This window comes from Trachemys scripta, chromosome 3 (assembly GCF_013100865.1).
Source record: "Trachemys scripta elegans isolate TJP31775 chromosome 3, CAS_Tse_1.0, whole genome shotgun sequence".
Taxonomy (NCBI): Eukaryota; Metazoa; Chordata; order Testudines; family Emydidae; genus Trachemys; species Trachemys scripta.
This window is the reverse complement of record NC_048300.1, coordinates 175,114,610-175,128,595: the sequence shown is the minus strand read 5'-3', so window position 1 is coordinate 175,128,595 and position 13,986 is coordinate 175,114,610. Positions and strand designations below refer to the sequence as shown.

Sequence of the window (13,986 nt, the reverse complement as noted above, 5' to 3'; positions counted from 1 at the left end):
CAGAGCTCTTATTCTACGCATTTCTACCAGTTCCTCTGATTCACAAGGTGCTTCTGAAAATCAAGCGAGACATGGTGAGAGTTATTCTTATAGCCCTGGCATGGCCTCACGAACACTGATTTGGCACACTGCTAGACTTATCAGATAATGTTTTCACCCCTCAGCTCATAGATTAGTACCCCCGCTACTGCTCCCACTCTGTCTGGACCTGATCTCACAAGATCAGCCATGTGCTCCACCTGAACTTCGGGTCCCTTCACTTGACTGCATGGAAGTTATATGGCTGAACCCGATGGAACAAGCCTGTTCAGAACAAGTTCGACAGGTCCTTCTGCGTAGTAGGAAGTCGTCCACTAGGGATACCTACCTCACGAAATGGAAGCATTTCTCAATATGGTCATCCCAAATGGGGCCTCTCTCCGACTCGGTCTTCCCTTCAGTGTGTTCTGGATTACTTTCTCCATCTAAAACAACAAGGTCTAGCCTTCACATCTGTCAAGGTGCATCAAGCAGCAATTTCAACTTTCTACCCGCTAGTGGGCGGTAAGTCATTTTTTTCTCACGAGATGACTGTTCTTTTTCTTAAGGAATTGGAGAGACTTTACCCTCAGGATTGCAAATTTATCCCCCCCCCCCCCCCATGGGATTTAAACCTGATCCTATCAAAACTCACGGGCCCTCCCTTTGAGCCTCTAGCATTGTGCTTTCTGTTGCTTCTCTCCTGGAAGGTCACCTTCCTGGTAGTGTTTACCTCAGCCAGATGGGTCTCTTGAAATCAGGGCCCTGACATTAAAACCACCGTACACCTTGTTCTTCAAGAACAAGGTCCAGGTGCACTCCCATTCAGCCTTCCTGCCCAAGTTTTGCTGTTCCATAGCAACCAGGCCATTTTACTGCCAGTCTTCTTCGCGAAGCCTCACAAGAATTCAGAAGATCAGTGGCTTCACTCATTGGATGTTAGGCATCTCCTCGCCTTCTACCTTGAGAGGACTAAACTGTTCCACAGATTCACACAATTCTTTTGTGGCAATCACAGAGAGGATGAAAGGCCTACCAGTTTCAGTCCAGAAAATATCATCCTGGATAACCTCCTGTATTTGCGATTGCTGAAAGCAATCCAATCCATCTGCAGGGCTGCAACCTGGTCATCAATGCATACCTTCTCATCCCACAACGCCATCACCCAACAGTCTCGTGAGGACGTGAGGTTCAGGAGAGCAGAGTTGCAGTCCTCTTCTGCATGAACTCCGAGCCCACTGCCTTGGGTACTGCTCGTGAGCCACCAAACGTGGAACGGACGTGAACAGGCACTCAAAGAAGAGAAAATGGTTACTGACCTTCCGTAACTATTGTTCTTTGAGATGTATTGCTCATATTCATTGCATCATCCATCCTCCTACCCGTCTGTCAGAGTTAACTGGCAAGAAGAAACTGAGAAGGTGTGGAGTTGGCGGCGCCCCTTATACTGGCTCATAAGCGTGCGGCACCAGAAGGCGCTGGAGCTGACCCAATGGATACCACTGAGGGAAAAATTTCCAGCAATGGTGCACGCAGCGTGCACACACCTCATGTGGAATGGACGTAAGCATCACATCTTGAAGAGCAACAGTTACAGAAGGTCAGTAACCATTTTTTATGCCACGTTTATTTTTTAAAGAGCTCCTGGTTTTGTCTGCAGCCTTTGCTTTTGGGTACTGTTGTGGGGCTTGGGATAGAAGACAGGTAGAAAAATGTCTTCATTACTATGGAATTGTGACACTACCTTAGGGAGAAAGGCCGTGTGAGGTCTGAGTTGTACCTTGTCCTTGTGGAAGAACATGTAGGATAGATCAGAGGTAAGGGCCTTTAACTCAGATACTCTCCTGGCTGATGTGATGGTGACCAGGAAGACTACCTTCCATGACAAGTAGAGAAGGGAGCAAGTCACCAGCGGTTCAAATTGGGGATCCCATTAATCTGGAGAGGATCAAGTTAATGTCCCGTGCTGGAAGAGACTGTCTAACCCAAGGATATATCCATTCCAGTCCCTTAAGGAAACATTCTACCATAGCGTTAGCGAATATGGAGCATCCAGACGTGCCTGGATGGAAGGCCGAGATAGCAGCAGTGTACCTTGCTGGATGACGCTGCCAGGCTTTGTTGGTTGAAGTGCAGAAGGTACTCCAGGATGAGTGGTATAGACGTCTGGAGTGGAGGCTCATTCCACAAGGGCACAGGCGTCCTCAGCCACGTTCCTGGCCCAAGTCCCGATACAGGAAATCTGTAGGGCAGCTACTTGGTCCTCAGTACATACGTTCATCTCTCACTATGCCATCACACGGCACACTAGAGATGATGCAGCTTTCGGCAGAGCGGTGCTCCAATCAGCACTATCCAGCATTATCCAATTCCTTAACGCCAACTCCACCTCCGGGGTAGAGCTTGGAAGTCACCTGACTGGATTCGACATGAACAAGCACTCGAAGAATAAAATAACTCGAGGGGGGCAGGGAGCTTGGCAGGCCTCAGCAAATCTGGAGTCACTGGAATAAACCTAGTTGAAGCTTGAATTTAGGGAAGTTGAACTCGTATCACTTTGAACCAGTGTGCTAGCAGACCTGACATTGACTCTACTTTTATTGATTGATCAGCTAAGAGCAAGAAGTATGGATAGTCAGGGCCTTTATGTTGCCAAATTAATGAGGTACTAGCAAGTGTTTTTAGGGATAAAACCTGTGCTTGGCTTTAAAAATTGTATTTTCTTGTAGAGCTTACCCTTCCCATTCTTCCAAAATAGCTTTTCCTTTAATTTATATTGGTCTCAAACATTAAAATAAAAACAAAACAAGACCAAAAAACTCAGCCCCCAGCTGGACTTAGTGCCTAACCAAAAAAAAGTTGTGTCTGTATTGGTCTGCTCTTCTAGGGCCTAATCCAAAGCACATTGAAGTCATTTGAGTCATCGACTTCAGTGGGCCTGATCCCATAGTATGCACGCTCAGCTTTGTTAATACTGGTGGAACCTAGGCTAAGTCACATTTCCTTTTTAATTTTTTTTTTCAATCTTGAAAGATATGCTTTAAAAAAGAAATAATAGGAGTTACCAGGAATAGTCATTTTGTCAGAAAGCACTTCTGGAATAGGAACTTTTGAAGGCCTTAAATGTTTCCCAAACTACTTACTTTGGGACATGTTTTTCTCAAAATAACATAAATGAGTTAATTTTAATTTTGGTGAAGCACTCTGTTTATTGTATTGTTTCAATTAAATGGATTATTACTTGCAATTTTTTGCAATTACGTAGACTGGTATGGTGCGCTGTGATACAGCTGTTGGAACACCTGACTACATATCGCCTGAAGTCTTGAAGTCACAAGGAGGTGATGGCTGCTATGGACGGGAGTGCGATTGGTGGTCTGTAGGAGTTTTTCTCTTTGAGATGCTTGTTGGTGAGTAATAATTTAATTCATTAATTCACGCTCTCTCTCTCTCTCTCTCTCTCTCTCTCTCTCTCTCTCTCGGAAACTTCTATTCAAGAGCTTTTATGATTCAATTATCCTTATATAGCAACAAGTAAGACATATGGGTGCATCAAGACAGTTCAGCCTGTGATTGCTTCTGCTTTTGGCTAATTCTGGTACTCTCCAATCAGGATTTTCCATTGTAAAGCACTGGACCATTAGGGCATGTAATGTATTTGAATATTAGAGCCATTATAGAGGATCCTAGCCATCCAAGGTTGTAAACCAACCTTGTAGTCTAATATCAGAGCACTGGTGAGGAGTTTGGAACTGAGCATGGTTACTCACTATCCATACCAGCATGTTCTGGGAACACTGCAGGAACAGATATGTTTTTAAGGTTCTGGGGGCAGGAAAGCTCCTCCCAAGTCTGCAGTCATTGAAACATTAGTTCCTCTGAGGATGAAGAGAAATTGACTTATGAAGGCTAATTAGTAAGTTGCATCCCGGGAACAATTTAATCAATGTACTTTAATAGTTAAGGTGTTAAGTCTGTCCTGTAGTGCCATGACAGAATGTCATTTTCATTTCTATTTTGTGGTTGGGACCTCTTTTTTCTCCTCCAGTACATTATCAAATGAAATGTGGGGAACACCAGTATTTTGAGAGTCTGAGTTTTTATCGTTGAGGGGCTCACTAGCTCAGTTTTTTCTATAATCTGGGGTTTCATTTGGGAGAATTAATGATACTTCATGGTTTGTATATATTTTCCTCTCCTATGGCCCATCTTGTTTGTGATGCTTCTAATTACCACGTTTCTCCATCTCTGTTAATTTTTTTCCCCCTTTTATTCCTCAACCTCATTTCCTTCTCTTCTGCATGCTTTTCTCTTCTTTGCTTCTTTCCTGTTTGTCTCAGCGTGTCTCTTGGAACCATAGAAATATAGGGTTGAAAGGGACCTCAAAATTCTCCCTGCCTAGAGGCAGGACCAAGTTTACCTAGACCATCCATGACAGGCATTTGTCTAACCTGTTATTAAAATCCTCTAATGACTGAGTTTCAACAACATCTCTTGGTAACCTATTTTAGTACTTAACCACCCTGATAGTGAGAGAGTTTTTCCTAATATGTAACCTAAATCTCCCTTGCTGCAGATTAATCTGATTACTTCTTGTCCTACCTTCAGTGGACGTGGAGAACAGTTGATCACCATCCTTTATATAACAGCCCATAACGTATTTGAAGACTGTTATCAGATTCCTCAGTCTTATTTTCTGAAGAAGAAAACATGCCCGTTTTTTTTACCCTTTCCTCATAAGTCAGGTTTTATAAACCTTTTATCATTTTTGCTGCTCTCCTCTGGACACTCTCGAATTTGTCCAAATCCTTCTTTGTGTGGCACCCAAAACTGGACACAGTAGTCAGTCTGAGGCATCATCTGTGCTGAGTAGAGCAGGACAGTTACCTCCCATGTCTTCCGTATGATACTCCTGTTAATGCATCCCAGAATGACATTAGCCTTCTTTTTACAGCTGCATCACATTGTTGACTTGTATTCAATTTGTGATCCACTATAACCCTGAGATCTTTTTCTGCAGTACAACTGCCTAGCCAATTATTTCCTATTTTGTATTTGTGCATTTGATTATTCCTTTCTAAGTGTAGTACTTTGAATTGTCTTTATTGAATTTCATCTTGTTGGTTTCAGACCAATTATCCAATTTATCCAGATTGTTTGGAGGATAGGATTAGAATTCAAAAGTGCTTGCAACCCCTCCTAGCATGGTGTCTTCTGCAGATTTTATAAGCATCCTCTTCAGTCCTTTCTCCAATTCATTAATGAAACTATTGAATAGTACTAGACCAGGAAACACCCGGAGGACCCCACTAGATAAGTCCTCCCAGTGTGACAGGAAACCACTGATATCTTGGTCTTTCAACCAGTTGTGCACCCACCTTTCAACAATTTGATCTAGACCACATTTTCCTAGTTTGCTTAAAAGACTGTAATTTGGGATGGTGTCAAAAGCTTTACTAAAATCCCCTCCGTCCACTAGCCCTATCAAAGAAGGAAACTAGGTTGGGTTGGTGTGATTTGTTTTTGACAAATCCATGTTGGCTAATACTTATCACTTTATTATCCTCTAGGTGCTTATAAATTGTTTAATAATTTGCTCCAGTATCTTTCCAGGTATCATAGTTAGTCTGACTGGTCTATTATTACCTGGGTCCTCTTTGTTCTCCTTTTTGAAGATAGGTACTATGTTTGCCCTTCTCCAGTTCTCTGGGACCTCACCCTTCTGTCCGAGACCAATACAGGTTTGAATGAGGATTCGAGTGGAAGAGGAAAATTGAGAAAGAGGCAGATTGTAATTCAAAACAGGTGGCCGTTTATTAATGGGGGATAAATCACAACTTGGGCTGGGGAGGAGCACCTTTACCAACTAACAGTACAAATTCAATTGAAATAGGAACAAGTAACCAACCAAAAATATCACCAGAGCAGTAATATAAAACAGTCTATGTACACTTAACAGCAAAGAGTCAGATAATTTACAACCAACTATTCACTGACAAACCAGAACAAACATACAAAACTGAGTAAACTGTAACAATTCGTCCTCTATACGCTACACATGAGATTGGGTATCAAGTAATAAAGAAAAAAGGCCTAACAAACAGAATATCTACAAAAATTAATATGTACATACCACACTCCAGGCGCAGCTGACCAGCAGTACAGACACCAGGGACATGATGATATGTAACCCGAGATGACACAACACGAGCCGGCTAAATCCGGAGGAGATCCTGGCTGAAAGGGTGATCAGGCCTTCCAGCTAACACGCGGACACTCCTGCTGATTTAGGCCAGTGACATAGTTTTGTTCGAAGACCCTTGCACGTGCTAGCATCTAATTGGTTCCCCGCTCCTACACCAACCAGGCTCCGAGCTGGTGCCCTCTATGCACACAGACACTGCACCCGGCACGCTAAGCTTATGCACACAGCACGCTGGAATCGTAGCACACGGTACCAATGTGACCCACAATTGACCAGGCGGAAGGTTCGAGAATGGTCACACGGCCCCAATGTGTTGCACACGACACCAAGGTGATGCACACGACACCGATGTGACCTTCTGACCGACAATTGGCCATCCAGACACCATGACAGAGCATAGGGCTGCGACACCTTCCTCTATGGTTATGTCTCCACTGCAATTGAAAACATGCAGCTGGCCCGTGCCAGCTGACTGTGGCTTGCGGGGCTGTTTAATTTCGGTGTAGACATCTGGGTTTGGGCTGGAACCCAGAGTCTAGGGCCTTGCGAGGTTGGAGGATCCCAGAGCTCAGGCTGTAGCTCAAGCCAGAACGTCTACACCACAATTAAACAGACCCACAGTCCAAGTCCCGGGAGCCCGAGTCAACTGACGAGGGCCAGCTGCAAGTGTCTAATTGCAGTGTAGACCTACCCTATGAGCGCTCTAAGACAATCACTGATGGTTCCGGGATTGCTTCAGCTATTACTTTAAGACTTAAGCATCTTAGTGTGAATTTTATTAAAGTCTGCCCACCTGAATATATCTGACTTATCTAAATATTCTTTAACTTTTCATTTCCCTATGGTTTGTGCCCCTCCCCCCTTGTTAATATTAATTGTATTAAGCATCTGGATACAATTCTCTTTCTTACAGAGAACATAGGTACTATGTTTGCCCTTCTCCAGTCCTCTGGGACCTCACCCTTCTGTCCGAGACCAATACAGGTTTGAATGAGGATTCGAGTGGAAGAGGAAAATTGAGAAAGAAGCAGATTGTGAGCCCCCTCCCACACGCCAAACCCCTCTGCCCCACTCCCACCACATGAATTTTGTTATGTGCACCAATATGAAGGTGACATGTCACACATCACCTCCATATTGGTGCACATAACAAAATTCATTCTGCCCATGGGTGAGAAAAATTAGAGGGAACACTGCGGCAGACTCGCTTCAGTTTGTCAAACAATCCTTCTTTCTGTTGCCTTCCATTCCTTCTGCTAATATAACTCTGGACACTTTTTTTTTTTTTTTTAACACAATCCTTTGCAGCTCTTGCAATCAGGAACAGCTGTTGAATCTCCTGGCCTTGTTGATTTCCTTATTTCAAATTTTAGCTGAAAATACCTGTTCTCTCTTGGCTTCACTTCTCAATAGTTCATCAATTTTAATATATATTAAAAATAAGGCTGTAGAGCATTTTGGGATACAGTTTATATGAAAGGTGCTACACCAGGGGTAGGCAACCGATGGCACGCGTGCCGAAGGCGGCACGCGAATTGATTTTCAGTGGCACTCACGCTGCCCGGGTCCTGGTCCAGGGGGCTCTGCATTTTAATTTAATTTTAAATGAAGCTTCTTAAACATTTTAAAAATCTTATTTACTTTACATACAACAATAGTTTATTTATATATTATAGACTTATAGAAAGAGACCTTCTAAAAATGTTAAAATGTATTACTGGCACGTGAAACCTTAAATTAGAGTGAATAAATGCAGACTCAGCACACCACTTCTGAAAGGTTGCCGACCCCTGTGCTACACCAAATGAAATTGTACTACATTTTATTGTACATTAGATGCAAAGCTGAAGTACTAGTTGGAAAGCAGAGAACTGGGCTGCCAAGAGAGGGTTTGCCTTAGTTGAGGGGATACTAGGCTGGTGATGAATGGCCTTGATAGGAGCCTTTTATGATGGTGCTGAAGAGAAAAGTGGAGAGCGACCCTTTTAGGGTGAAGAAGGAGGGAACATTGGTAGACCATGGAATTTGTGCATCTGATAGATGATTTCTGTAGGAACCAAACTAGGACTAGTTGGGAGGTCACAGCAGAGTCTGAGAGTTTAATTGACACTAATGTACATGCTAACTTGTTCTCTTTCTTGAAGCCTACTTGTGTTGGTTCTTCTCTTTTATATCCTCCTCAAGAGCAAAATGACTTCTGTGTATTAATTTGTAGAGACTAATAAACTTTCCACATGGTGAAAATGTTCTAATTGCTGATAACCAGAATGCTTTTTTTTTCCTGCTGAATGTTTTTCTCCTGATGGACAAAATAGGTAACTTGGTCACTAAATATATTCTTCAGGTTTCTTTTTCATTAAAGTGTGTTTCAACTCTGAAAGAGAATTATGTAAAAATGGCCGCTTGTTGGTCAATGGATCTGTTCTTTTTGCATATTCCGAGTGTTAGCTGATCACTTTGGTGACAAATACATTTTGATTGCTGTTTGTTCTTCTTAGAAGTGCAGAACTGATCCCACTAAGAGTTAATTCTGAATTCGATTCCATAACATGTATCAACCGAAGCGGTTAATGGTTCCAATCAATTACTTGTATCCAAGCCCCTTGAAATTAGTGGATTTACAAAGGTGTCACTGAGGGCATAATTGAAAGACACTGTATGAGTATGATAGATCTGTTTTCATGTGTGGAAACTTCAGTAATGATGGTGGAAATATCCTAGCTTGATTCCCCTGGGTATAGGCTTAGTTTGTAGTGCGGGTATTTACAATGAAAACTTTTTTCACCCTAAACAGAGTACATGTGGTTTAAAAAAAAAAAAAAAAAAAAAAAATACAGTGAACATAGATCAACCAATCCCATTTTTATAGAGCCATTTTTCAGAATAAGCCTGAACTTTATAATTTATAGGTCTGCTTTCCTCTTTCTCTGTTTATCTTAAAATACTTAAATTTTAAATTTAAAATCTTAACATTTATGCATGTTTTATTTTAGGGGACACTCCATTTTATGCAGACTCCTTGGTAGGGACATATAGTAAAATCATGGATCACAAGAATTCATTAAGTTTCCCAGATGATGTGGAAATCTCTAAGCATGCAAAGAACCTCATCTGTGACTTTTTAACTGACAGGTAGGTGTGCCTACTACATTTGTACAATCTCTCTTATAGTGGGTGCAAACACACTTACGGTATCCTAGAACAATGGATTCCTTCTCCTTAATTGTGCTATCTAAATCATTCTCATTTTGTGAGAAATTAACATTATCTCCTGCTTTCTAGTGGCTGGCTGCTTTGCAAGCTCTGTGTTATGTTTAACTAAAACTAGTGTTTTTATGAGTACTTCTGGCAATAACTACATTGTCTACACTCTTCCTAAGAATTCAAAATTGCCGCAAATTTCCTAGTGCCTTGCAAACAAGATCCAAAATACAATAACAATGTTTGAAATACATTGTGAGTTCCTTGAAGCAGGGACCAACTTGTCTTGCATTCATTAAGCGCCGAGCATGTCATCAACGCTCAGTAAATAATAATGAAAAAAATACATTATCACAAATAGAGAATTTTATGCAGAGAGTTATTCCAGTTTTCTTAGAAGATATTCATATGCTTTTTTTGAGGTAAGAATTTACAAGTATAGCTAATTCCCCAGAAAGGGGAATGATTCTGGATGTAAACTGCTAGATGAGATCGCTTCTTGTGTAGTAGAACTCCTCATTGGTATTAAGCTGATGTAGCTTGTTCTTGCCCCCCAGCCACCTCCACCTCCCTCTCACCTGTGCTTTGTTATGCTCATCCTCCAATGCCATGCACTAGGACAGTCTAGGAGATGCTGTAACGGGCACAAGAGCTACACAGTACAGAATCGGAAGGATAACTAATTCCCTGGTGCCCTCATACTCCCTAGTGCTGAACAGAGTTTGGCCACAGTGGAGAATCTAGCCCAGTAACTGACTGTGTAGAATGATTGATTTAAAAAAAAAAAAAAAACTAAAAAAACTTAAATAAAGAAATATGTATCTGGTGGTATGTACTAGTTCTGTATTTCAAAAAGGGACTATGTGATCTGTTGAGCAAGACTGCATGCAACTAAAGAAATACCATTCATGAAAGAGCTGCTTTAGTAGGGATTTGTCTTGTTCAAGACCTAGGATGACTGAAAGGTGGAGAGGAGATATATTAGAAGAGTTTAATAATATAAAAGTGTCCAGGAGTACTTCCCCCACGTGTGTACATCTTCCTGTTTATATTAAATGTGTGCTTGGGGGATTTATTTAAACCAGATGCCCTCTTTCTGTATACATCACTACTGAAGCACTTAAAGTAGCAAGAAGGAATGAACATCTATCATGTGACCTATCTGTTCAAGTCCATAAGTTGTTTTTATGTTCTGGGAGCTATCTTAAAAGATAGTCTTATATAAAGAATAAGTTTGTTGTCCCTTCTAAAACTTGCCACATGGTGACTTTATTGTAAAAGTAAGCAAAAGGCATGTAAGGGTTATTTTTTAGGGGAGGAGGATAGAAGTTTTGAAATATTTATTTCACTGGGATTTTGAATAACCCTTCTGTGTACTAAGCCAGACTTCCCTTCATTTGCGTCCTAAGGTTTGTCATGTGGTTTGGCAGACTTTCTAAGTTTGCAGTTAATTTTTTTTTATTTAAAACTTGTGCCTGTGTGCTCCCTTTCTACACAAAATCTAGATGGAAAAATGTTTTACTCCACACGTGGCAGATTCAGAATTCTAGCCATTTTACTACGTGCAGAGAGAGTGCCTGCTAAGAAACTGGGAGCATTTTTAATATGAGAAACGACAGATGAGTTGATTTTAATCAAAGTTACCCTGAATTACATTGACTGCCCATATCTCTTTGAACCTTAATTTTGTTAAAGTCTCTGTGCACTTAAGTGCAAGTCACAAGTTACTTAACATAAATGGAGTACTGATTTTTCTAATGTGAAATTGGGTTAATTGCTATGTTTAGGGAGGTGCGACTTGGGAGAAATGGGGTAGAAGAAATTAAACAGCACCCTTTCTTTAAGAGCGATCAATGGAACTGGGATAACATTCGAGAGAGTAAGTGAACTGTAATTTATATTTTTAACGTGTTCAATATTTGCATAAACAGCTACTATTGATTAACAGTGTGGAATAAAAATGTAAAACACTTAAAATATTACTTACTGTACTAAACTGTTATGTGAAGTAATTTTTTGTGTCTCAAGAGGTCTTGTGACTCAAGCTGTTTTTCTTACTATTGTTCTTGTTTATCGTAAAAGATATGTCAATATGGGTTCATAAATACCCCATTTTCTCTTTTTGCCATCCTGTAAATATATAGAGAGAGCATTTGTTTGAACAACAGAGTTTGATGATTTTTTATTATTTTAACAAATGACTACATAGTCAGTTGTACTTTCCCAACTTGCTTACCTCCTGAAGTTGTATAAGTTTGTATGAGTACAGTCTAACCTACCACTTAGAATAGTTTAAGTTCATAGAACTTGATTGCCCCTGGCAAAAATGTAGCTGTTTTAGTTTACCATTTGGTCAAAACTTCTGTAATCAGACGCATTTATTGAAGCTTCTTAATATAATTAAGCTAAAATTGGGATTAAATATCTAACCTAAATCTGGATGATTTAGAAAGTGTATGTTTTGTGCAGTAAAAACTGCCTGCCTCAGCAAACTGATTTTTTTTATTATTTTCTTTGTATTGCATGGTAACAGATAATTTCAAAACATTTACTTTGTCAGATGTGGGTGTAGAAAGAAAATTATTTTATTAATCTAGAGATATTAATGGATCTCCTATGTGATAAATAATATAAATTAATTGATGAAATTAGTGTATGCCATATTTACCTTTCATTATATAGTGTGTTGATATATCCATAACAGGATGTTGAATCTTACCATGAAGCTGACCATTTTTTCCTTTGTAGCTGCTGCTCCTGTTGTACCTGAGCTTAGCAGTGACATAGACAGCAGTAATTTTGATGACGTTGAGGATGACAAAGGAGATGTGGAAACCTTTCCAATCCCCAAAGCCTTTGTGGGAAACCAGCTGCCTTTTATAGGATTTACCTACTATCGAGAGAATCTGTATGTGATGTATTTTAATGTGCATCTTGTCAAATATAGTTGAAAATAATTTTATTACATTCCTCTCCTTTTGCTTTAAAAAACATATCTAATTTTACACTTGATATAGTTCTGTCCCTTGTTGAATATTTGAAATGTGGAATTTAAGTAGGATTTATCAAAATATGCCAATTTTTGGATGTTTCTAATTTTTATGTAGTAACTTATAAAATTGCTGTTGTGCTCTAGCATATACACTGGATTTTTGGATTAGCTAATTTTAGAAAAAAGTGTACAACTAGGGCATACATTGTGTTAGGGCTGTTTCTTTTCATTACTATTTATGTTGAATTTGCATTATTAGTGATGTGTATTGTATCTAAATAATTACAGAACTATTGTAAGTATTCATTTAAACATTAGAAACTTGTATTGAACTGAAAAAGTCGGAACATTCACTTTGGCCAAGAGAACATTCAAATGAAAACTCATACTGAATAAAAATGGCTTCATTCAGAGAATAGCCTAGCAGAGATTAAGACTTTAGAGAATTGATTAAAATGAGTTGATTGGCATGGTTGCTAGAGTTGAAGAAAACTTGAATAAGGATTGGGTTTTTTCCGACAGGTTGCTAAGTGACTCTCCTCAGTCTTGTAGAGAAAATGAATCCATGCAATCCAGGAAAAATGAGGTAAGTACTTTTTTAAAATAAACATTTAATGTATGTTTAAATTATTTTGCTATGTCTGTTAATACTTGCACAGTGGATTTAAACAATATCCAGTTATGAATAGCTAGTTTGTATTACTTAATGTTAGAATATTTCTGTATAATTACTGACCGAGATTTCATCTGTAAACATGAAAATGTCAAACTACTACATGAAATTGTGCAGTATAAATTTTAGATGAAAGGATTGTTTATATAGTATTAGTTTCATTTAGAAATAAAAAAAAGTTGTATTAACATTTGTATACATTTCTGGAACCATTGAAAATGTATGTCCTGTAGTAGAGAATATTATTAGTTCTAATAAAACAAATATTTGTAAATTCTTTAACATTTTGTAATTAAAACATGATTAGATTCCACGATAACCTTCAAAGTATAAAATATTCTAAGTCTGAAATTTTATTAAGCATGGTGAGATCATTTTAAAAAAAAAAAGATTTGTAGGAAATGTTTCCTGTACTTTTTCTTTTTAATGCTCACAATTAAAAAAATGTTTTCTTCTTTTTATAGGACAGCAAAGAGGTAGGTGCATTATTTTGAATCATGAAAGAAATTAAGATAGTTACATTATTTTTTGTCAGCATTAAATAATATCTTAAAGGTTTATCCCAGTAAACTGTTAACAATAGATTAATTTGTTTATGAATAAAAGAACTTGTAAATTGCTTTTAAGAAGAGAGCCTACAGTTAGTTATAAGTGAAATGAGATTAATATTCATTCAGATTTATACTATAGTTACCTTTAATTCCTATTTGGCAACCAGAATTTATTTTGCAAATAAATGTGTAAGGCTCTGTTCACCACAAAAGATTTTGCTCCAGGGAACATTGTAGATTTTTGGCTCCACATCTAAGTGATTCATCGCTAATTTGTCCAGGGCATGAAAAATAAATTTTCACACAGTACTGGTGAAGGAATGGTTATAAGTGTAAAACTGACCCT

At 39.1% G+C, this 13,986-nt stretch overlaps 1 protein-coding gene across 1 annotated transcript in view; it reads left to right on the top strand.

Annotated features, from left to right (window-relative positions):
- ROCK2 (Rho associated coiled-coil containing protein kinase 2) overlaps positions 1–13,986 on the top strand; it is a 129,895-nt gene that overhangs the window by 92,137 nt on the left and 23,772 nt on the right. The window contains exons 6-11 of the mRNA XM_034766905.1: positions 3,284–3,428; positions 9,217–9,355; positions 11,212–11,303; positions 12,173–12,332; positions 12,939–13,002; positions 13,554–13,565. Coding sequence (XP_034622796.1) covers positions 3,284–3,428; positions 9,217–9,355; positions 11,212–11,303; positions 12,173–12,332; positions 12,939–13,002; positions 13,554–13,565 — 612 coding nt within the window. The remainder of the gene's footprint in view (positions 1–3,283; positions 3,429–9,216; positions 9,356–11,211; positions 11,304–12,172; positions 12,333–12,938; positions 13,003–13,553; positions 13,566–13,986) is intronic.